The sequence below is a fragment of the Acomys russatus genome, chromosome 25, assembly GCF_903995435.1.
Source record: "Acomys russatus chromosome 25, mAcoRus1.1, whole genome shotgun sequence".
Lineage (NCBI taxonomy): Eukaryota > Metazoa > Chordata > Mammalia > Rodentia > Muridae > Acomys > Acomys russatus.
The window spans coordinates 42,982,454-43,007,098 of NC_067161.1; the positions used below are offsets into that span (position 1 = coordinate 42,982,454).

The 24,645-nt window shown below is 46.9% G+C and overlaps 1 protein-coding gene across 1 annotated transcript in view; it reads left to right on the forward strand.

Annotated features, from left to right (window-relative positions):
- Specc1 (sperm antigen with calponin homology and coiled-coil domains 1) overlaps positions 1 to 13,749 on the forward strand; it is a 247,034-nt gene extending 233,285 nt beyond the window's left edge. Inside the window, 2 exon segments of the mRNA XM_051168370.1 lie at positions 1,433 to 1,492; positions 12,930 to 13,749. Coding sequence (XP_051024327.1) covers positions 1,433 to 1,492; positions 12,930 to 13,019 — 150 coding nt within the window. The 3' untranslated portion in view covers positions 13,020 to 13,749.
- The last annotated feature ends 10,896 nt before the right edge of the window (positions 13,750 to 24,645 follow it).

The following is a 24,645-nucleotide window of genomic DNA, read 5'->3' on the forward strand; positions in this document are numbered from 1 at the left end:
AGATTATACATAGGACAAAGTGTGATGAACATGCTTCTCAATTATATTTAAAACATCTGGTTAAATGTCTAAAACTTAATGGCTTTCACATGAGTTATTGAGGCGGGGTGCCATGACAGGGCTTTGAGGTTATCTGTACGAAGGGGGGGGGGGGGTATCAGAGAATAGTCAGGAAGAGTCTAAGAACAAAGCTCCAAACTGAGGCTCAGTGGCTGTGGGGACCAGTGCCGGCAGCGTCTAAGGGGAAATTGTTTCCGGCTAGAGTCCTCTGTCCAGCCACTATTACCAAGCATGGTGGTAAAAAGAGAACTTTTCTGTCCAAGTAAATCTGGAAAATGCTCTCCTGTACAGTGTGTCTCAAGAATATACTTCAGTGAGATGGGGTATAACCCTGAAGTGGATAAGAGCTTCTGGGGGGCTCCTGGGTAGAAAGATTTCTTTGAATACTAATAGTGACTAAGAGCTTCAGAGTTTGAAAAGAAGAGATGATCCTAGTCCAAATGTGAGGCAGACCCTCGGTGTGAGCAGAGAAAAGCAGCTGCAAGGAGAGAGCTAGGAATTTCACATAAGCACCAAAATAAATAAAAAATCAAAAGATGAGAGACAGTTAGTTCTCCACTAAGGGAAGCCTGGAGCCTCCAGACTATGGGGAAAACAAAGCTTAGGAAAAAGATTGGGACCGAATCGCACCAGATTGTCCACTGACCATCGTAGGCTGGCCATGGCATGAGTGCACACACGAATAAGTAAATTTTAAAAATAGTGGTGTAAGACGATGGCAGTCACCACAAGATCCCTATAAAAAAAGAGAGAGAGAAACTAGGAAGCGGTAGTCCGGGCGTGGTGGCGCACGCCTTTAATCCCAGAACTCGGGAGGCAGAGGCAGGAGGATCAATGGATCAATGTGAGTTCAAGGCTAGCTTGGTCTACAAAGCAAGTCCAGGACAGCCAAGGCTACACAGAGAAACCCTGTCTATAAATAAATAAATAAATAAATAAATAAATAAATAAATAAATAAGAAAGAAGTGGTTCTTTCGTGGACTAGGATTGGAGAGGAAACAGCTTTTCATTTGGTTATATTTAATTACCTCCAGGTGTGACTTTAAGGCCAGGTCTCACTACAGTGCCCTGGCTGGCCTCGACCTCAGCCAGAAGTGCATCAGTGCCACACCCAGTTTGGTTATCATTTGTGACATAGCCCTATGAGAAAACACAAAACGCCAGAATGTGGTGTCATAAATCTTGAAAAGTCAGGTGTCAGTCAAAGTCATTTTCCGCAGCGACCGCCATAGCCTGTTGGCCTCTCCTCCTGACACAGCACTGGTCTGCACCGTTGACGTGGTATTCCTTGTTTTGTCTAGTGAGTAGTCATGTGCCAGGTGCCAGCGGCCGTCCCCTCCCTCAGCCTTTCTCTTTGTCTTTGTAACACAGAAAAGGAATCTCTTGTTGGCATTTGAAGCAGCTGAAAGTGTAGGCATCAAGCCCAGCCTGGTGAGTATACTATTTTATATCCTTTTGATATTTTTTCTACTTAATGAGAAAAAACTTCCTGCTACCCACTAAACAGGTGAGTGATGCTCAGATCCATGTGCATAGCTCATGAGTTGAGTCCTCATGTGAAGTTACCCATTTGGCCTGAATAGGATTTAGATTGGGGGGAGGGTATTTGTTTATTGTTATTATTTTGCCTGCATGTGTGTCTGTATACCCCATGTGTGCCTGGTGGCTGTGTCCTCTAAAAGGGGATGTTGGATCACCTGGAGCTAGAGTTACAGATGGCTGTGAGCCGCCCAGTGGGTGCTGGGAATCAAACCCGGATCCTTTGGAAGAGCAGCCGGTGCTCTTAACTGTTGAGCTGTTTCTCCAGCTCTAGACTGAGAGTTTTTTAGAAATTAAGATTTCATTATGGATAAATTTCAGTTCTGGCTGGGTGTGGTAGCACACGCCTTTAATTCCAGCACTCAGGAGGCAGAGGCAGGAGTTCGAGGCCAGCCTGGTCTACAAAGCGAGTCCAGGACAGCTAAGGCTACACAGAGAAACTCTGTCTCAAAAAAAAAACAAAAGAAAAAAAATTTCAGTTCTGGCAAAATGGTGAGCTAGGTTATCATTACAATCCTCTGTTCAGATCACCAAGATATCTCAGTGAAATGTTGTTGTTGTTGTTGTTATGTCAGCTGGGCATGGTGGTACACACCTTTAGTCTCAGCACTTGGGAGGCAGAGGCAGACAGATCTTTGTAAGTTCAAGGCCAGCCTGTTCTGCATAGGGAGTTCCAAGGCACCTAAGGCTATGCAGTGAGACCTTGTCTCAAAAACAATAAAATAAAATAAAAATGACATCAAATATAGGCCAGTGGGACAGCCAGAAGGTAAAGGCACTTGCCTCCAGGGCTGGTGACCAGACTTCAGTCTCTGGGACTCACTTGGTAGGAGAGACACAAGTCCCAAAGGTTCTCTTCTGACCACTTCTTATGTACCTTGGCTGTTCAAAAAGAACGTGTGAAATATAGCTGAGCTCTCAAGAAAGAAGGAAAAATAACTAGACACCAGAAATTTAAAACAAAGCAATGAGGCATGAGCCAGACATTATAAGGACTCCCCTTGCTCGTGGGGAGACGAAGTTTGTCTCCACCTATGAGGGAGGCTGGGGGTAAAAAAGGCCAGATGAGGCTTGGAATCCAGATTTCTTCTTGTTTGTTTTTGTTTTTTGTTTGTTTTGTTTTGTTTTTTTGAGACAGGGTTTCTCTGTTTATCCTTGGCTGTCCTGGACTCGCATCGTAGACCAGGCTGGCCTCGAACTCACAGCGATCCACCTGCCTCTGCCTCCCGAGTGCTGGGATTAAAGGCGTGTGTGTAATAAACAGTGCTGGGATGTCCTCCGGCCTGTTATCACCCATCATAGTCTAGTCTCAGGTCTCACCTGCCAGGTGGTCTCACAAGTCCACAGGACTGTAGGAATGATTCCATGAGACACTCCTCGACTTCATCCTGCCCTTTCCCAGCAAGAGTTTCCTGAAAAAATACGATTCCTTGGAGGCCAATGTTTAAATAGGCCAATATCCAAAGAGACAGACACAAGCTTCTTTTTAGAATATCTTCATTGCCACCCGGAAGGCTACAGAGCTACTAGAAATGAAATGTTGGGATGAAAAAACATAGTGGATGGGTTGCCAGGCTGCTCAGCAGAAGAGAGCTGGTGGATCTGAAGAAACTACTCACCGAGCGCAGTGGCACGTGCTTGTAATCCCAGCACTCGGGAGGCAGAGGCAGGTGGATCCCTGTGAGTTAGCGGACAGCCTGGTCTACAAAGTGAGTCCAGGAAAGCTAAGGCTACACAAAGAAATACAAAAAAGAAACTACTCAAAAGACTAAACAGATAACAAAAGGTGGAAAAGCCAGTCGAGAGCTTTTATTAGTTAATGTGTGTTTAGTGTTTAGAATGGGAAAGCCAACAAACTCAGTGAGCTAGAGGCTAGCCTAGGCCACATGAAACCCAGTCTCAAAAATAAAGTAAATACATATATTATAGTGGGGAGAAAGGAGAGAATATTGCATGGTAACCAGTCTAGAACTAACTTTTGGGCTTCTTATTTACAACAACAGCAAAAATTTGATTTACACAATTGTTAATTGGCTTTTCCATTCTAGAAACTAAATTGAAACTTCTTATATAATCTTTCAATAAAACTTGGCCAAAGGTTATTGATAACTGTTGTTACTTCTGATTGAGTGTAGTTTATTTTTGTTATGTATTTATTTATTTATTCATTTGGCTTCTTGAGACAGGGTTTCTCTGTGTAGCCTTGGATGTCCTGGAGTAGCTTTGTAGGCCAGGCTGGCCTCAAATTCACAGATTCACCTTACCTCTGCCTCTCTGAGTGCTGGGATTAAAGGCTGCGCCACCATGCCCAGACCTGGGTGTAGTTTAAAAATCCCAAGTGTGCCAGAGTGAGTTCCAGGATAGCCAGGGCTGTTACACAAGTAACAAAAAACAAAAAAAAAAAACCAAGTATAACCCAATGCGCGCGCGCGCGTGTGTGTGTGCGTGTGTGCGCGTGTGCATGTGTGTGCGCGCGCACGTGTGTGTGTGCGTGTGTGCACGTGTGTGCGCGCGCACGTGTGTGTGTGCGTGTGTGCACGTGTGTGTGCGTGCGCGCGCGTGTGTGTGTGCACGTGTGTGTGTGTGTGTGTGTGTGTGTGTGGCCAGGCTAGTTTTGATATTACTATGTAGTTGAGAATGACTTGAACTTTTGATCCTACTTCTACCTCCCAAATGCGGTATTTAGAGGCATATACCACCACCATCCTCGGTCAAAGTGGCTTTTTGTTTTAATCCACATATAGTTAGAGGGGAGAAGGTGGGGAGAAGAACTAGGAAAATCTACACTGAAATAGCAGTGAGGTACAAGCCCCTAGCTCTCCAAGGATGGGAGGAGTCAGAGAAATGAAAAGTAAAAGCTCTATGTAGAAAGCAGTACTATGAATGATGTCATGCCAATATAAATTTGAAGCAGAATGGACAGTTCTATAGAAATACCAATGTTCAAATATTAAATATAAGTATTTTCTCTAAATCTTACTCAAAAAGAAGAACACTAAACATTTAAGAAGTAGAGTCCTAGGGCTGGAGAGGTGACTCAGAGGTTAAGAGCACTGTTTGTCCAGAAATCCTGAGTTCAATTCCCAGCAACCACATGGTGACTTACAACCATCTATAATGTGATCTGATGCCCTCTTCTGTCATGACGTCATACATGCAGATAGAGTGCTTATATACACAAATAAGTAAATCTTTTTTAAAAAACAAAAACAAAAAAGAAGTTGAGTCTAACTGAAATGAGGACTCAGCAGTTGACTGTACTACTCTTGGAAAGGACCCAGTTCGTTTCCCAGCACCCATGTTCAGCAGCTCACAACTGCCTATAACTGCCTTTGGTTTTGGCCTCTGCAGCCACTGCATTCTTATGCAGAAACCCATAATCAAACCCACACATGTACACATAATTAAAAATAGGCTGGGCATGGTGGTGCACGCCTTTAATCCCAACACTTGGGAAGCAGAGGCAGGCGGATCGCTGTGAGTTCGAGGCCAGCTTGGTCTACAAAGCAAGTCTAGGACAGCCAAGGCTACACAGAGAAACCCTGTCTCAAAAAAAAAAAAATCAAAATAAACATAAATAACAACAATAATGTCTTTAAAAATAAATTTTCATGTATCCCTATCTGTTTAATTACATACACGTTTTGGGGGCAAAACAGATAAGCAAGGGAGATCACTTCAAAGTGAAGCTCTGTAGTGTGCACCAAACTTTAGAACATGGTCCTGATCAGCCACCGTGAAATGGGCGTCACAATCCTTACAGAAAGTTTGGGCAAGTGCTCTTGGCGTCATTGCTGTTGCTGTGCGCCACTGTGGAGTGTCCTCCAGGACTGACTGGCTGTGGTGTGGTCAGGGTTCACTGTGGCCTTAGTCATTTAGTCTGTGACACACTTGCTCGCTCAGGCCATGTACAGGATAGTCACTACACAAGACTGAACTTCAGAGCCTTACCCATTGTCTCTCTAAACATGTGTGAGTCCAGTAAGTGATGTCAGTTGCTTTTTATAAGTTTTGCGGTCATTTAAGTGATGTGAAGTGCCTTCACACTGTGGTGCAATTGTCGCCACCCTCCTACAGAATTCTTATCTTGCAAAATCGAAACTCTGAATCTGTTAAACATTAGCTCCCCGTCTCCACCCTCAGTCTGGCAGCCACCGTTCTGTTCTTGGACTCTAAGAACTCACCTGTTTCAGACACTTACCCCGTGTAAGTGTATTTGCTCCACCATATCTCTGTCACATTTGGCTTATGTGACACAGTATGAGGTCCTCAAAGTTCATCTGTTAGAAATCCCTTTCTTTTTAAGGTGAATTATATGGCTTTACCACATTCTGTTCATCTGTTCATCCCTTACTGCCACTAGGGTACCGCCATAGTTGAGCTCTTCTGAGCAGATGCTGCTGTGAACCTGGATGCACAAAGGCCCTGAGAACAGGGCCAGGCCTAGACTGTTAGGAGCAAGTATGTGCTAGCAAATGAATAAAATAGGAAACTGTAGTACATTTGTGGTAGATGTTTTTAGATTCATTTATTTTTATTTTATATGTATGAGTAGTGTGTGTGTGTGTGTGTGTGTGTGTGTGTGTGCGCGCGCGCGCGCGCTCACGCATGTGCTCCAACACCAATATAAACCTGGTACCTGTGGAGGCCAGAAGAAAGCATCAGATACCTTGGAACTGGAGGTTCCATGTGGGTGCTGGGAACATAACCCAGGTCCCCTGGAAGAGCAGTGGCCAGCGCTCTTGACCACTGAGCCATCTCTCCAGCCCCTGTGGTATATTTCTAATATACTAAAATTGTTAGCCAATATTTTCAAGGTCAAGGTCATTTTCATTCTGCCTAAGGAAGTGTTGTGTTGCACTTCATTTGTTCTGTCTGCTGCATCCCATTAACTAGGTACTTAAGCCATAATAGTCCTTCCCTAGGTTATTCACACCAAACCACATGGGTGTTTTGTTTTGTTTTGTTTTTGCTTCGGAGCTGCCATGCCAGTTGCAAAGGGTTCTTACTCTCTGCAGATGCAGGAATGTCACTGAACTCAGCTCTTGTCTTGAGTGACTGATTAACCAAAGCCTTTGACAAGAAGCCCCCTTGAGAAAGGCCTGCCTCATCCTAAGAGGGAAGAAGACTATCTTCCAGATTTAATGCTGCCTGGAGCTCCTTTTTATTTCCTCTTCAAAAAACACCTCCATTCACACATGTGGTGGACAGGCACAAATGCAGGCAGAGCACTCGTAGAATAAAATGTAAAAGAAACCAAAAAACACCTCCAATGTCTTCTTGTCAGCAACTGCCCTGTGGGCCAGCGAGATGGCTGAGTGGGTAAAGATGCTTGCCACAAAGCCTGATGACCTGAGTCCAATCATCGCGATACACATGATGGAAGGGGAAAGCTGACTCCTGCAAGTTGTTCTCTGACCTCCACAGGTGTGCCATGAGATGTGCATGTCACATACACACATGCTGAGTGAATGACTGTCTTCTGGTAGAATCGCAGCAATTACCCATAAATGATATAACCATTTGTCATCCACATGTGGCAATGTCATTGGCGAGGAGGTGCTTCAAGATAGGGTTTCTCTGTGTAGCCTTGGCTGTCCTGGACTCACTTTGTAGACCAGGCTGGCCTCGAACTCACAGCAATCCACCTGCCTCTGCCTCCTGAGTGGTGGGATTAAAGGTGTGCGCCACCACTGCTCAGTTTGTGTTTTGTTTTGATTAGTTTTGTTTTGTTGCAGGAATGGAACTCTGAAACAGTTCACTTTATAGCCAAGGCTGGCCTTGAACTCCTGATCCTCCTGCCTAACTCTCCAGAGTCCTGAGATCAGAAGTGCATGGCCACAATGCTCTCTGTTGTTTTAATGTGAAATTCTTTGCTGGAAAAATATGCTGAGCTCTGTTTTGCCCACAGTTCTTTGCTGGCCATGTCTTCCTTATCATACTTGACTTTCAGATGTTTTCTCTCAGTCTGAGACTTATCTTCCCCACCCCCTGTTCACAGCCAGGGTTTCTCTGTGTAGCCTTGGCTGTCCTGGACTCACTTTGTAGAGCAGGTTGGCCTAGAACTCACTGCGATCCTGCCTGCCTCTGCCTCCCGAGTGCTGGGATTAAAGGCGTGCGCCACCACCGCCCGGCTTCTTTTCATTCTCTTTTTTTTTTTTTTTTTTAAGATTTATTTTATTTATTGCATATGAGTGCTTTACAGAAGAAGGCAGCAGAATTCATTATAGATGGTTGAGAGCCACCATGTGGTTGCTGGGAATTGAACTCAGGACCTCTTAAAGAGCAGGTGGCACTCTTAATCACTGAGCCATCTCTCCAGCCCTCTTTTCATTCTCTTAACAATATCTTTCTCAGAGCAAGGTTTTTCATTTTGACCCAGTTGTTTTCTTTCATGGTCATGCTTTGGTGTAACGAAAAGCTCATCACTCGACCCACAGTCACACACCTGATCTGCTCTCGTGTCCTTCCCAGAGCTTTCAGCCGTTTTCGTTGCGCTTGGTTTCTGTGTGTGCTGTGAAGTGTGCATTAGCTGCCGGCTTGTGTGTTTGCTTTGTGTTTGGCAGTCCAGTCCAGTGCCAGGTGTAAAGAGACCACCCTCAATTGCCGTTCCCTGAGCTTCGACCTTGCCCTTCGTTGTTCTTCTACACTATTTGGTATTTTTGCATTCATAGTCATTTGCCAGTGTCTATCAAAAATTAAGATTTGCTGAGATTTTGATTGGAATTACATTAAATATGTGTATCAAACTGGGAAAAATTAGCCAGGCGTGGTGCACGCCTTTAATCCCAACATTTGGGAGGCAGAGGCAGGCAAGTCTCTGTGAGTTCGAGGCCAGCCTGGTCTACAAAGTGAGTCCAGGACAGCCAGGGCTACACAGAGAGACCCTGTCTCCAAAAAACAAAACAAAACAAAAAGCCAGGTGTGGTGGCACATGCCTTTAATCCCAGCACTCGGGAGGCAGAGGCAGGTAGATCACTTGAGTTTGAGGCCAGCTGGATTGACAAAGTGAGTCCAGGACAGTCAGGACTATAAGAGAAACCCTGTCTCGAAAAACAAACAAACAAAAACTGGGAATAATTAATAATCTTACCAATTTTATCTTTTAACTCATAAAGATATCATATGTGTACACTCATTTAGATATTTGCTTTCTGCCAAGTTTTTATAGTTTTCTGCATATGAAATGTGTACATATTATGTTGGATTTGGCCTTTAAAACTGTGGGTTGGGAAGTGGAAAGGTGGCTCAGTGGTTAACAGCAGTGGCTGCTCTTCCAGAGGATTCGGGTTCTGTTTGCGGCACACACATGGCAGCTCACAATGATCTGGAACTCCAGTTCTAGAGGATCTGATGCCCTCATCCTGGGCATGTACCAGATGTGTGTGGTTGGCGTGAGAATTTTGGAGTTTTGGTTTCTTTAAAACAAAAGGCAATATTATAAGTATATGTTTTCATTTTAATTCCAGATGTGGGGATAGCAGCCGACTATGATTCGCCTTGTGCTCTGGCAAGGGTGTGGTTTTGCCAGCTGCAGATAGTTTCTGCGAGTGTCTGACATTTTAAATTCTGGGGACTTAGCCAGACATGGTGGCGCACACCTTTAATCCCAGCACTCAGGAGGCAGAGGCAGGTGGGTTGCTGTGAGTTCCAGGCCAGCCTGGTCTACAAAGTGAGTCCAGGACAGCCTAGGCTACACAGAGAAACCCTATCTTGAAGCACCTCCTCGCCAAAAAGGGAAAGATAGATAGATAGATAGATAGATAGATAGATAGATAGATAGATAGATTGATTCTGGGGACTTTTCAGAGGATATATAAACCTAGAGCCCAGAGAGGTGGGGTTGCTGTTGTTGGCTGGTTGGTGGTTGAATGCTGTTGGTTGTAGAAAAAACTAGATATCCTGATGGCAAAGATCAAACTTACCCAAAGAATTGACACCCTAATCAGCAGAAAGTAACCTAATGATAATGTCGCCCTCTGCCCCCTCTATTCTTTTTTTCTCTCCTATCTAGTGTTGGAGGTTAAAAGGGTGGAGAGGGTGGAACAGAGTAGGGAACCCACAAAGTAGCAAATGCTGGCTACATGTGGTACATAGACATATATGCAGGGGAAACACTTATACACATAAAACTAAAAACACCCTTGGGAGGGGTTGTAAGTAGTTTTTTTTTGTTGTTGTTGTTGTTTTGGTTTTGGTTTTGGTTTTTTGGTTAAAAATCCCAGTTTTTGCCAGGTGTGGTGTGCATGCCTTTAATCCCAGCATTCAGGAGGCAGAGACAGGCGGATCGCTGTGAGTTCAAGGCCAGCCTGGTCTACAAAGGGAGTCCAGGACAGCCAAGGATACACAGAGAAGCCCTGTCTTGGGGGGGGGGGGAGTGCCAATTTTTTATTTCTGGCACACAAGAAAGTGACTGGGGTCTATGAGACTGTGTGCTGGAACCATGCTAACCTTGCGTGCAGATTTTCAACCTCTACAATCTTGACATCTGCGAAACTGGGTGTATTGTTTCCTTTGTAATTTGTATGCCTTTTTATTTCTTTTTCATGCCTTATTATAATAGCTAAAACTTCAACTACTGTATTAAACATAAGTAAGAGAGTCCATCTTTGTCCCATTCTTGATTTGAGGGAGAAAGCATTGTCAATTAAGTGTGATGTCAACTACTGGGCCTGGAAGGTACATACCCTATATTGTGTGAAATAACTTCTCTGCCTTTTTTTATTATCATGAATAGATTCTGAAGTTTGTTGATCATATTTTTTTCTCAGTCTGTTAATAGGATGAATTACATTGATTTAAAAGCATCAAATCAGCTTTGCATAGCTTACTTAGTCATGATAGGTCCTACTTTATAGATTGATAAATTCAGTTTACTAATTTATTTTTCAATTTACTAGTAGTTTTGTGTCTACTTATCTGAGAAACTTAAAGTTTTCTTGCAGTGTCTTTGACTAGCTCTCAAGGTAGGCTAATCTGGTTTCATGGGATGATTTGGGAAATGTTCTCTCATCTTCCAATTTTGGAGAGTGAATAATTGGCATTAGTTCTTCCATATGTGTTTGGTGGAATCATGTGGACCTGGGTTTGGGCAGTTAAACTAATGCCATATGTGATGAAATTATTACTAAGACAACCTACCTTCCTCCTCCTGAAATGTGTAGGTCTTTTCTTCAGAGGTTTTCAGATGTGCCATGTTAACCATGTACCAAATTGTTTTTTATTCAGCGATTGCTGGTATGAAACCATCTGAGTAAAACTGTGACTTGTAACTATGCTTTGAAATCATCTGAAACTGAAGACACCTTCTTCTACAGCAGAGGTTCTCACCCTGGGGTCAGGACCCCTTCAGCAAACCTCTGTCTCCAAAAATATTTATATTACAACTCATAAAAGTAACAAAATTACAGTTATGAAGCAGCCACAAAATAGTTATAGTTGGGGGGGGGGGTCCCCACAACATGAGGAACTGTATTGAAGGGCCGCAGCCTTAGGAAGGTTAAGAACTGCCCTACCGAAAGGAAAGTTTGCTGTCTCTCTTGAGTTCGTAGGCATGCCAGGGCACCTCTGTGTCCTAATCAGCCTGGACAGTCTTTATCGCATGGCCATCCCATCATTAACAATCCCTGCTCCATTTTTTCCCCAAAGATTTCTCTGGGCAGAACTGTGTGGAAGGCCCTCTTGCTCCTTTTGTACCTTCTGGGTGATTGTGGTTTATTGGTCATTTTAGCATGACCAAGGAGCAGAGCAGAAGAGAAATGATCAGATGAGTCACTGGTTGATGGACAGCTATGTGTCATCACCCAAGAGCACAGGTGCTCAGTTCAGCCTCTTTTTCCATAGCATCTCTGCTTCTGCCTTATGTTCTGTTACGACCTCAGAAGACTCCAATTCCAGTCCCAAAGTTAACAATTAAACACGTTCTAAAGAGGCTGGCAGAGTATCCAGCCGGGCACTGAGCCCCCACCCCCCACCCCACCCCCAACTGCCTTGTCACAGTATGCTGCTGGGCACCGAGCCCCTCCATCTGCCTTGTCACTATTCGGCCTTGCCCTTATACATGCTTATTGACCAAGCTTGCTTACAAAATTAGCCCCCCTAAGAAGTAAATTAATAAAACTAAATAGCCTCCCCCCCAAAAAAAAAAATCACTGAATACACAGCAGAAAGGAAGAAAGGAAAGAAAGAAGGAAGGAAGGAGAAAGAAAGCCCCAGACAAGACACTAAATGAAAATAATAATAGTAAGGCACATGCTTAAATTGACTGCAGGCGTCTGTGGGACACCCATGACTAGCTCCCCAGGAACTAATTTGGCAGAAAGAGATTCCTACCTAGGGCAAAGTGCAGTGCAGTAGAAGCAGAGGGAAAATACAGACAGTGCACACCCACTGAAGTACAGCAGCCTGAGAAACAATACATGAGGATGACCATTGGAGAGACACAGAATGCGTGTGGTGGGATCCTAGACACTAGACTTACATTCATATGCCCATTAGAAAAATAGAAACCATTTTCTTTTTGTTGTTGTTGTCGGTGGTGGTTTGTTTTGTTGTGTGGTTGGTATTTTTGTTGTTATTGTTGTTTGTTGTCTGTTTGGTTTTTTTTCCTTCTTCTTTTGGTTACTTTTGTTTTGGGTTTTTGGTTTTTTTGGTTTTTCGAGACAGGGTTTCTCTGTGTAGCCTTGGCTGTCCTGGACTCACTTTGTAGACCAGGCTGGCCTCGAACTCACAGCAATCCACCTGCCTCGGCGTGCACCACCACACCCGGCGTTTAGGTTACTTGTGTTTGTTTTGTTGTTTATGGTTTTGGTTTTTGGGGGTTTCAAGACAGGGTTTCTCTGTGTAGCTCTGGCTATCCAGGAACTCACTCTGTAGACCAGGCTGGCCTCCCAAATTCTGGGATTAAAGGTGTGTGCCAAAACAAGCACCTGGCTAAACCATTTTCTAAGGTATGGTGACTGTTTGTAACCAAATGGTGGCGCATGCCTTTAATCCCAGCACTCGGGAGGCAGAAGAGGGGCAGATCACTGTGAGTTCGAGGCCAGCCTGGTCTACAAAGCCAGTCCAAGATAGCCAAGGTGAACACAGAGAAACCCTGTCTCGAAACATCAAAAAAATTGTAACTGTGTTTAAAGATGTGTGTCTTTAGGCTTTGAAAAGGACATACCTAAAGCTGCTGAAAAGCAGAGCTCAGCACTCTGTGTGTGCCTACACCTTAGTTCCTGTTGGTGCAAGGTATCCAGTCAGTACCAACGCTGACCTGTATCAAAGTCCCTTGGTTAAAAAGGGTCTGAGATGTCCCTCTTCTGACTGTTCCTCTCCCTTACAGGAACTCAGTGAGATGCTGTACACGGATCGGCCTGACTGGCAGAGTGTGATGCAGTACGTGGCTCAGATCTACAAGTACTTTGAGACATAAACAGACCCAACAGCAGTAGCTGCCGCTTGGCCGAGGTTTGTCCTGGTAGTGCCTGCTCACTGTCCACCACACCTGCTGTGCCCACCGCCTGGCTGGCTGGATTTCCAAGGAAGGCTCACGCCAAGTGGACCAGCACTCCATCGAGAAGCAGAGCTGGCCCCACCTCAGATGCAAATGTGCCTGGAGCCTATGCTCAGGACTCCTTGCTCCCAATGGGAAGGTTCTAGAGATGCAGGCCCCACTTCTCACACACTGGGTCCCCAAACCCAGGCCCTCTTCTGTGAGAGTCCAGAGTGTTGCCAGGCCCGTCTGCTGTCCACACATGGCCTCCATGCACACAAGCAGCGCTTCAGTCACCTTATCTTTCCTCCTTCTTCTCCTCCCCCTTTACTAGGACGTCTCTGGCTTTGCTCCATTCAAAACTTTGTCCTTGCCAGCTGCCTACCCCTCAAATAAAACAACACCCAGCAAAACAGACAAACAAAAGCAGCTTTCGCTTCTTAGCAACCTGCAAACACATGGACCAGGGAAGTAGTGTGCTCAGCTCTAGGAAGCCGAGGACTTAATGACACTGCATCCCTCTCACTGTCCCTATTTGGATGCCTTGCTGAGGGCCCACGGGAGGCCAGCCAGCTTGCACGTTAACCACACACCCTGAGTGCAGCACTGGTGTCCTGGCTGGTGGGAGCCATGACCATTGTCCACAGTACCTTCCGCCCCGCTATTTATTTACGGACACACACACACACACACACACACACACACACACACCCACCCAACATGTCGAACTCAAGAACTCAACAGAAGTCACTTATGTGTGTGAAGCAGCCTGTGCCAGTGAGCTCCTTGCATATTTGCACAGTTCCACAGGCTGGAGGGACAGAGTTGGCCCTTGGTACTCGTGGGGCCTTTTGCATTTGCCTAGTGAAAGACGGTATTAGGAGAAGTGACGACTGTCTCTGTCTGCAGGGGAACAGAGACACACACTTTCTCCTGACACCCTGCTGGTTCCCTTTCTGAGTGCTCAAGCCCGGTGGCTCTAGACCCTAAAGTCTAGAGGCTCTTGACTATTTTTCTTAGACTAATTAATGTGCACTTCATAGCAATTGAGGGTGCCTCTCTCTCAGACAGTTGGGGTGCACAAATACCCATTACTGTTCTAAGTGCCAAATAGCCCTGTGCTGGTCCTCTGACAAAGGACCATGGTCACAGGAACCCCTGAGAAGGACCGCCATAGTTATAGTGAATCTCCGCCTGCTTATCTGAGCCACTCTGCTGGCCCAGTCCCTGTCCTTGGAGGACCTGGGTTCTGTCCCTACCCCCAGTCCATCCTGCTGATGGGTGACAGCTGGGTGCAGCAGCACTGATTCTCAAGCTCATGTAGCCCCTCGGGGCCTCCGGCTCTATCTGTAGTCCTTGGCTGAGGCTCCATCCAGCTCCCCTGGGACTCCTCTATCGATGCATGCCTGACCCTCTCTCAGATCAGGTGAGTCAGAATGACTGGAACGGAGCAGAGATGGAGCCTGCATAGTCTCACAGTTCTCCAGAGCTGATGGATAGCAGCCACGCAAAGGGGCAGGACACGTGTCCCACCCCATCCCTCCCCCTCGCTACCCGCTTATGCTCCCCCACAGGAGTGCCTGAGCAGTTTAGGGATCACCATCAGCTGTGAACACAGGCCTCTTCATCTCCAGGCACCCCCCATCTTCCCACCCCACCCCACCCCCACCCTCCACACCCCACACCCCCTTCTGTGAAAGTGTTAAGCTGGCACTTGAGGTACCCTCTGAGTTGATTTAATTGATGGTGCCCCGTCGCTGTCTGCAGGCCTCTGCTTTGCCCCGTGAGAAGTGCTGTCCCACACAGCTAGGTGTTGTTTCTTCACGGGGACTCTCAGGAGCTGTGTAGGAGAGGCTGCTGTTAAGACATGGGAGTGTAGTCTGTGTCTGGCTTTTCTCAGGGTGCTGTCTGAAAACCTGGGAGCTCTCTGCAGAGCAGGCTTGAAGCTGGTCTCCAGACACCTTATCATTTCTTTATTGTACATGGAGGCACTAGGGCCCACCCTCCCTGTGGGGAGAACCCAGTCGCCAAGGACTGGCCAACCACATCTGTTCGTGTCTGTAATTCTCCTTTGGCACCCTTCCCAATAGAAGCAGGTGCTGCTGCTGCTGGGGGCGGGGCGGAAGGCAGGCATGGCTGACAAAACCCCACTTCTCCATCATGGGTCTGGAAAATGGCCAGCTAAGAGCACCAGCACAAGGGGTGCCTTAACTATTCTTGGGATGTTTGTTTGTTTTGCTTTGTTTGGGGTTTTGTGAAACAGAACTCATGTAGCCCAGGCTCTCCTTGAACTCCTGATCTTCCTATTTCTGCCTCCCAGGTGCTGAGATTAGATGCCTTGCCCAGCTTTAGTAGTTTATATTTTTGCTGTTTGCTTTTCTTCTCTGCAAACTATCATTTGGAGGCTGTCAAAAGCCTCGTAGCCATGTTTTTTGTTTTGTTTTGTTTTGTTTTTTTCCATCTGCTCTCAGCTAAGCACAAAGGAAGCTGCAGAATGCAAGGCTCATGTAGGGAAGTCTTGGTTCTCTGCCCTGAGCGGAGTCTGCACCTGTGATGGACGGCAGGGCTGAGGCTCCTGCCCACAGGGTCAGCATTCCAAGGACCAGCCCTCTCCCTAGGCCCTTCTCACTTTAGTTTCTCTGCTTGTCCTTAGTTCTCATTTTTCACCGAGTGGTTCCTCAGCTTTGTAGACCATCCAGAATACAAACCGTGACTGGGAGACAGAAATCCATGTCATGCCAAGCACAGTGCCACCGCCTGTGCCTTCAGCTATTCTGGAGACAGAGGCAGGAGAATCAGTTGAGCCTGGGAGTTTGGGACTGGTCTGGGCAAAAGAGCCCCTGAAGGTGGGTAGGGCTGTCCCAAAGCAGTCAGCTAATGACTATCGGGCATATTCTTGTCCTGTCTCCCACAAGCACCAGCCACTTGCCAGTCTCTGACTTCTCTCTTCCCTGCCACCTGTCACTGGTCCATGGAAATGGAGAGCTGAGACCCTTAGGGACAGACACACCCACCAAATCCATAAGTCCCTAAGTATTCCAGTGTGAGGTGCCCCGCCCCCCTGACATTTGAAGAGAAGTGTTTCCAGCATCTGCTGGAGCCCCTGGATGCCCAGGTACCCTGACTGAGGTTGGAGTTCTGAATCTGGAGCACCCCGAGTAGCTCACTGACTGTAACACTACATTAGTTGGATGCACTTGCTACATTTGTGACCTCCTTCCCATCAAGGGCACACTAGATAGCACCAGGCTCTGTCCACATGTGACATACTATCAGAGAAGTGTAGGGTGTGCCCCCATGTAATATTTCTAATAAATATATTTTGTTTTTGTCTCAGTTTGGTTCTTTCACCTGGCGATGTTTATCAGCATTTCTTTCAAAGCCATCCTCTCCCTGCATGTTCCCTGTCTCTTCACAGTCCCCACCACAGCTCCCTTACAGGTGACATCTCTGCCCTATCAGTCCACAGCTGTCTGGCTGTGGCTACACAACAATATGTGGATTCCAGCACCTGGATGCTGCCAAACTGTCCCAGTGTGCTTAAGGGAGTGGGCTGCCTGGGCCAGGGAGACCACACACAGTGCTGCTAAAAGTTATGACAAGATTGAAGATACAAGTGAATGAAAAGGAAAATGCCAGTGGCATCCTGGGAGCTGCCATGCCCAGGTAAGTCAGGCCACAGGAAAAGAGGGGCCACCCTAGAGTCCTCGTCCCTCTTTCCCCTCAAGGGAGCCCCACTACCTGGCCTTCTCCTGAGGGCCTCCACAACGTCTCAGGGTAACAGTCGCTGGTAAGACGTAATCAAACACTGGGTCAGCTCCAGAGCTACCACTTCCCTCTCGGTCTGAAGGGACAGGAAAGGCCGTGCCTAGAGATACCAGGTCTTGCTTGCTCAACATCTGATTGTCCTATAGCATCCTGAGTGCTGAGTGCTTGGGCTGTGTTGCACCCCTGCTGGCTTGTCCACATGCATAGTGGGCCCATCACAGATGGCCAGTGTCTCTGCACTGGGGAATGATCTCCATATTTGCTGGTCTTTGAAGCTTGTCAAGCAGGATTTGCCCTATGGACCTGGCTGTCTACTTAAATAAGCAAGCACCATCCATGGGCATTCCACGACTGGGCCACCTTTTCGTATGTACTTCACTGGTAGGGTAAACTGGCTTTGAGGTGGTTACCTGGCAACCCTGAACCCCAGGGCATCTTCCTTTCTAAGCCCGGATTCCCCATACTGTTGTCTCAGGCAGTTTCTGTTGCCACAATATAATGTGATGAACTGGGTACTTTATGAAGAATAGAGGTTTATTTAGTTCTCAGTTCTGAAGTCTGGACCCTCTAAGAGCCTAGCACTGGTGTCGGTAAGGTATTCAGGCTACATCATGACTTGGCAGAGGACGTAATGAAACAGCATGCTAGCCCTGGTTCCTTCCTCTTGTGAAGCCACCAGTGCTCTCACGGGGAGCCCAACCCTCACAACTCAGTCCCAGTTACCTCCAGAACCTGCTAACAGTTGGACTTTGGCCACTAAGTTTCTAGCACATGAACTTCAGGGAGATGTGTTCACGCCACAGCTTCAGTGGCTCATGAGTTAGCTGAATTCAATGAGAAGCTCCTAGTGGCCCTATGCACTGAGCCCTGGGCACACAGCCACCTTCCCTCTGCTGCAAAGGGCTTTGCTCTGAGGCAATGTAAACTTCAGTCCGAGCTGCTTGAGGGCCAAGTGCTGACTTCTGTAATCATGATGCCTAAACCTAATAAGTGGTGGTTATACAGCCCTTGATTCGTTGGTCAGGCTGCCACTTCCTTGCCGTCTGACTTGGAGATCAGTTTTGGAAATGAATACCACGGTCCATCCAGCCTGTGGTCCATCTTGTGAACAATCTGTTCCAGCATTTTCCAGCTTGATAAGTGGGAAAGGCCCCCGGAATGAAACTTGAAACCTGACTTCCCCAAGGCCTTTGTCATTTTTCCTTTTTCCTTTACTTGTATTACGTCTGGACTCATGAATGAAGTGACCTAATACATTCCCCTCAGTCTTGGAGTCTTCTGGGCTCTTTAGAGGAATCCGTCTTATTTCACCTGCTTCAGGTGAAGATTTTTCTAGATCAAAAGGAAAAAGTTCTGTAAGTAGATTTGCCGGGAACACTTCAGAAGGTTGGCCAGTGGGCTATCAACCCTTCCATCTGTCCAGCTGGCCCCGCTATTTATATCTCTCCGTAGTGTGGCCATTTCCCTTGTATCTGAAAAATGAGACAAAATAGAAAGTGGGACATGGGAAAAGCTTAGCTGCTTCATGTGACCTCCAAAGGCTTGGCCACTGTTCAAGAAGGCTGATCCTAGAAAACGTCTGGCTGGAGATGGACCTCCTAAGAGAGGCAAAAATCTCACCACCCAGAGCATCAGAACAGGCAAGAGGGATGGGAATTCACAGGGACCCGGAAGTGTTATTCTGCAGCCTGCGGAAGCCTTTCAGACTCGTCTGTTGTGCCCATGATTGCAGCCGCTCTTGTCTAGGGGAGGGGAAAGAACAGGCTTGTCCTTGGCTACCTGCCTTTGTAGTCTGCAGTCGTGTACCCAAAGTAGTCACGTGGTTGGTTGTTTTGTTACCTCCCCCCACCTCAGCAGTCCTCTGGGTAGCTCCGTGCTGGGTCACTGAGCCCCAAGTGTGATTCCAAGTGTGATTCAGTGTTTAGAGCTTTGGGGTATAACATGGCCGTGATTGCAAACCAAGCCCGGCTAACATCAGCCCATCTTGGAGAGCACACGGCTGTGATGGGCCACTTGAAGGAAACGGCAGACATTTGCAGCAGACTCTTCAACAAAAGAGGATGCCCAGCTTCTGCCTTGACTTCATATCCTGCCTTTTTAGGGCCAAGAAGTTCAGGTCTTTGGAGCCCAAAGAAACGCTTATTCCCTGTTTTCCCACAGGCTGGAGTCTGGGAAGCACACCACTCACGTGGACTGTTTGGCTGCTGGCTTTGTATCTATTGTTTGTTGCTGCTGTAACAAATTAGTACAAATGATTGTTGGCTTACAGGTTAGACAATGGAGACGCCAACCTGCGCTGTACTTTGGATCTTGAGTGTTTTCTCAAAGGTCAAAGGGTTAAAGACCTGTCCAATCTATTCAGCAATCTCTTTAAAAGGTGGGAGGAAAAAAATTCTTTTAAAGAAATAAAAGGTGGGAAGAAATGAAGTCCCTAGAGATGTGTTCTTCAGGAAGCTACTGAGACCCTGGTATGGTACTCGGGAGGCAGCCGGTGTGTCTACCTCTGTGTGCGTGTGTGTGTATGTTGGCCACGTCAACAGGGCATTGTCTGTTAACCTTGATCCCTGCAGTCCATCAGGAGGCAAGGCTTCTTGGGGCGAGCACAGGGTAGCCTGGGAGAAAACAGCTTTGGGGAACAGGTGCAGATCCAGGTTGAGGTCTCCTCCAGTACTTACTAGGGTGCAGTACAGTGCCCAATGCTAAGACAAACCCAGCAGGGCCACTTGCTTCCAGCAGCAAAGCAGTGCCAGCCAATCAGATGCTGACACTAAGTTAGCACCCTCAACGCCCCCATAGCCCAGCAACTGAGTCCAGTGGCCAGGCCAGGTTGGGATGTGATGGAGGAAGGGCAGACAGGTAATCCTAGGCCACCAGAGAGAAGGGAACCTCCCAGGTAGTCTTCAGACATGGGTGGTAAGTGAAGGGAGGGTTTTTTCTGGCCTCAGTTCAGATCTGGTAGCATGTTCTGTCAAGCCTCAGAGGCTGGCCCCTGCTGTCTGCATCCACAGGACCCCCATCCCCAGGACAGCCTTCCCTAGGGCAAAGAGTGGACAAGTATATGGGTCTTCACTTTGCTCCTTCCCCAGCAATGGAAAGAGGCCTGCACTTGAAGAGATGATGGTGGCAGCAGCTGCTGTACAGTCTCTCCCTGCACTCTTGCATTGAAATCTTTCTCTCCAGTGTCACCTGTAACCTCTTGTCCCTGAGGCCACCACTATCCACCAGGAGGGGCTAAAGAGATGACTTTGTGACTAAGAGCACTGGCTGCTCTTGGAGAGGACCCAAATTTGGTTCCTAGCACCCATGTAGTGGCTTATAGCCATCTGTAACTCCATTTTCAGGAAACCCAACATCGTCTTCTGACCTCCTTCACCAATTCATGCACATGGCGCACGTATGTACATGCAGGCAGAACACTCATACACATGAAATAAAGATAAATAAATTTTTTTGTTTGGTTTTTTTGTTTTTGTTTTTCGAGACAGGGTTTCTCTGTGCAGCCTTGGCTGTCCTGGACTCACTTTGTAGTCCAGGCTGGCTTCCAATTCACAGCGATCTGCCTGCCTCTGCCTCCCAAGTGCTGGGGTTAAAGGTGTGTGCCACCACCGCCTGGCTCTAAATAACTTCTTAAGAAAAAGAAGTCACTTATGACTGCCACCTGTCAAGGCCACAGATAAGTTTCTAGTTTTAACCCAACTCTACTTCCTCCTTTTTTGGTGGCCAAGGAGGCGAGGGTCCCTGAGCTGGGCTTTGGAGCTGCATGGACAGGGCGAAAACTTCTTTCCCTCACCTCTTAGAGAACCTTTTTCATGTAGGTCCTGGCTAGGTTTGTAGATGATCTAGTCAGTATGGACTCAGTATCTTTTTTTGTTTTCCCCACACTGGGTTTCTCTGTGTGGCCTTGACTGTCCTAGACTCCCTTTGAAGACCAGGCTGGCCTCAAACTCAAAAAGATCTGCCTGCCTCGGCCTCCCTAGTCCTGGGATTAAAGGTGTGCGCCACCACCACCACCCAGCTGACTCAATATCTTTCAAACCAGGGTTTTAAACCTTTTCGCTCAACCAGAGTGTCCAGAGGAATGCAGCTTGAAGCTTGTCCCGGAAGACTGGGGGGGAGGGGGGGACTCTTTTCTTTTGAAGCTTCAAAAAAGCTTTGAAATGTTAAGGTCTTGATTTCCTTTGCAGCTTATCACAGAGTGCTTACTTTAAAAGCGATGACTTCTCCAACCCAAATTCTTCGAATAAATCCTGATTTGGTGGAAAAGTATCTACAACATTTTGAACCCCACCCTAAGACAGGCCTCAAATAGGCCAAAGAAGTCCCCTGTAGCCCCCGCCATGCCTCTGGAAAGCTGCTTCTGAGACTCAACACTCTTGTTACTATACCGTCGGTGGAGATTATTATCTTCTTTGAACTGGAATTCTCAAGCTACGAAACCAGAAAGAAGATCTGTATCTGGTGATGGGGTCCTCATTGGTTTAAAGTGGCAGTTGTGACAGGAAATACCGAAAGGTAAGAGTGCAAATCATGTCACCACATCAGAACTAGATAGCCACGTCACATCCTTCCAGTTGTTTATCAGGACATGTATATAATAGTAAGGCAAGGAGATCTAAAAAAAAAAAAAAGTGCTCTTAATGTAAGAAAACATATACCCCTCAAAAAAATACAAAACAAACAAACAAAAAAAACCCTAGGAGAAAAGCCCAAAACTGCAACACTGATGGGTGGTAAGAAAGAAGAGCAAAAATAAAAATAAAAAATTAATCTCCACCCTCTAACCGACCCCTTGCCTGACCCAACTTAACACAGACTAGAGGATCAGGGAAAAGGAATTGTCTCATCAGATTGTGAGAATGTCCCATGGAGGCATCTTCTTGATTCATAAGGAATGTGGGAGGGCCCAGCTCACTGTGGGCTCTACAAGAAAGCAGGCTGAGGGAGCCATGGGCAGTAAGCAGGGCCCTCCCCTTCAGTTCCTGCCTCCAGCTCCCTACCCTGAGCCCCTGCCCAGATAGACTGCTCCATGATGGACTGCGGTGTGGAAGTGTATGCAGACTAGGTCCTGTCGTCCTTAACTTGGTTTTGATGAGTTCTATTACAGCAATAGAAAGCCAAGTAGGATGCCACCCGCCACCCCCCAGTGGCTTGTGATCCATTCGTACTTGGAGTCTACTTCTGCTGGCTCCTGGCCTCCTCCCAAATGGTCACTCTGAGGCAGGACAAGTGGGTTATAAAATTTACTACTTCAAGATAGAGTGAGCTGCCCTTTTGAACTTTGTTCAAATAGGACCCAAGAATGACCCAGCAGGAAAGGCCAGATGACTGAAAGGCACTGCTATAAAAAAGACCCCCATTCCCTTTGGGGGTGGGGTTCAAAGAACTCACCCACTATATTTCTGTCCACAGTATCTTTTATTTATTTATTTGTTTGTTTGTTTGTTTGTTTGTTTGTTTTTATATAGGGTCTCTCTGTGTAGCCTTGGCTGTCCTGGACTCGCTTTTAGACCAGGCCGGCCTCGAACTCAGAGATCCTCCTGCCTCTCAAGTATTGGCTTACAGGCACGAACCACCACACTTGATTTATGTGGTGCGAGGGATTGAGACCAGGACTTTATGCTATACTAGCATTCTCTCAACTGAGCCACATCCCTAGCCCATAAACGAAAGGCTGTGTGGGTGTGTGGTGGTGGACATAAAATCCAGAGTCTTGTGTATGTTAAAGCAAGTGCCCTACCACTGAGCTACAGCCCCAGCTGTAGTCTTTTTTTAATTTTCAGTCCTGTTATTTTTACAACCGCCACATGTATTTGATTTGTGATGTCAATGGAAGTCAGAGGATAACATAGGTGCCATGCCTTTCACTTTATTTTCAGGCAGAGTCACTCTTATTGCCTCTGCGGCTTTGTAGCTAGCTGGCCTGGCAGCTTCAAGGGGATTCTGTCTCTTCCTCTAATTTCACCCGAGGAATGCTGGGATCACAGATGCTTACAGTACAGCGTCTGGTTTTACGTGGGTTCTGGGCGCTTAAACTCAGGTCTTCATGCTGACATTTCCAGCACTTTTACCCACTAACCCATCTCCCCAGCCCCTTGGCCCCTAATCTTTATTAAAATGTCTAAATCAGCCCTGACCTTTTGTCACATGCCCTGAGCTCAGCATTGCTGGCACAGCAGTTGGCTTCACAGAACCATCACAGGTCCGGGAGCATTTCATCAGTGGCATCCCTAAGAACGTGACCTTTGGCATCAGGAGCCAGCATAGCTATCAGAGTTGTAGTTATCACACCGGCATTCCAGTTGGCAAGGGGGAGACCACACAAGTGCCCTAACTTTTGTGTTATTTTGGTTCTTGAAACAGAGTTTCTCTACACGGATCCAGCTGTTCTGGAGCTCACTATGTAGACCAGGCTGGCCTCAAAACACAGAGAACTGCCTGCCTCAGCCTCCCGAGTGCTGGGGTTAAAGGTTTGTGCGACCACCGCCTAGGTAAAACATAGTTTTAATATGAGAAAATACTGAGTGAGAAGTCCCCCATCTGCCAGGTGTTCCCTGGCCTCTCTCCCTGGCATTCTGTAGGTCCTGCCAGGGCCATTCTTTCATTTACAACATACATGAGCTTACTCCGTCCTGCCCCTCTCTAACTCGGACTATAGAACTCTTTCTCTTAGTCACGGAGCAGAACACTCTCACATTCCTTCTCTGCTCCATGAAATTTTCCTACAAGCATAACGTTTACTACTGATATAGGGTAGATGGCAGTTGGAGGGGGGTGGGTTCTTGAGAGCAAAGCAGGTTTTCTTGGGAGTAATAGCTGGGGACAGGGAGAGTTAGGGTACCAGAAAAACCAATGGTCACCAAAGCCACCCTGGGCCAAATCTTCTTTGTCTTTGTCTTGCAAACTCAAAGCATGAGTTTCATGGGCTTTGAGAAGAGTTTACTAAAGGGTTCACAGGTGAAAGTCCGCGAGAAGGAAGCAAACAGAGTGGATGCCAAGGAAAGGACTGCTCCTGAGAGTCGCAGGTTGGGGCTCAGAAGACTTCTGAGTTGAGGTATTGAGAGGAGGAACCAGTCAAGCCTGGGGATGGGAAATAGTGGTTCACCCATAAAGTGTCCATGCACCTTCCCATCCCAAGTGTCTGGACCAGAGACTCAGACACTTGGGTACAGCTACTGTGTAAAAGGAGAAGAAATGGACCAGGGGCTGGGCATGGAGGCAGACACAGGCTAATCTCTGTAAGTTCAACTTCGGCTGCTCTACTTACAGTAGGCCAGTTGGGGCTGTGTAGTAAGACCCAAGAAAAAGCCAAAAGAAAGAAGGAAGGCAACAGACCCCTCAAGAACTGATGTCCCTGTCACTGTTCTGCCTGAGCGTTTCCTATTTCTTATTTCATCACTATTTCCTCATGGCTGGTGTAGCTGTATAGTCTATGCCATGGCTTTATCTGTCTCCTCCAGAACTCACATGGAAATGCGACTGCTACTGTGACAATAAGATGGGAGGTGGTCAGATTTGTGGATGGATGGATGCTATTTCCAGGGTTAGTGACGTCAATAAATTCTTAATATAGGGGTGAGTCGTGCCCGAGTTCTCTGCCTCCTATGTTCACCTGACCTCTGCCTACGCCAGGCATCTGACCTAGGCCTTCCCAGCCCGTGGACTTCCTTATCAATCGCCAGGACTCCTGCTCACTACAGTAGTGGGGAACGGGCCCCAAGATGATCTGTAATCCACAGCGGCTCTGTGATGAATTACACTGGGGCCAAGGTGGAAGCCAGACTCTCCCAAGCAAACTGGG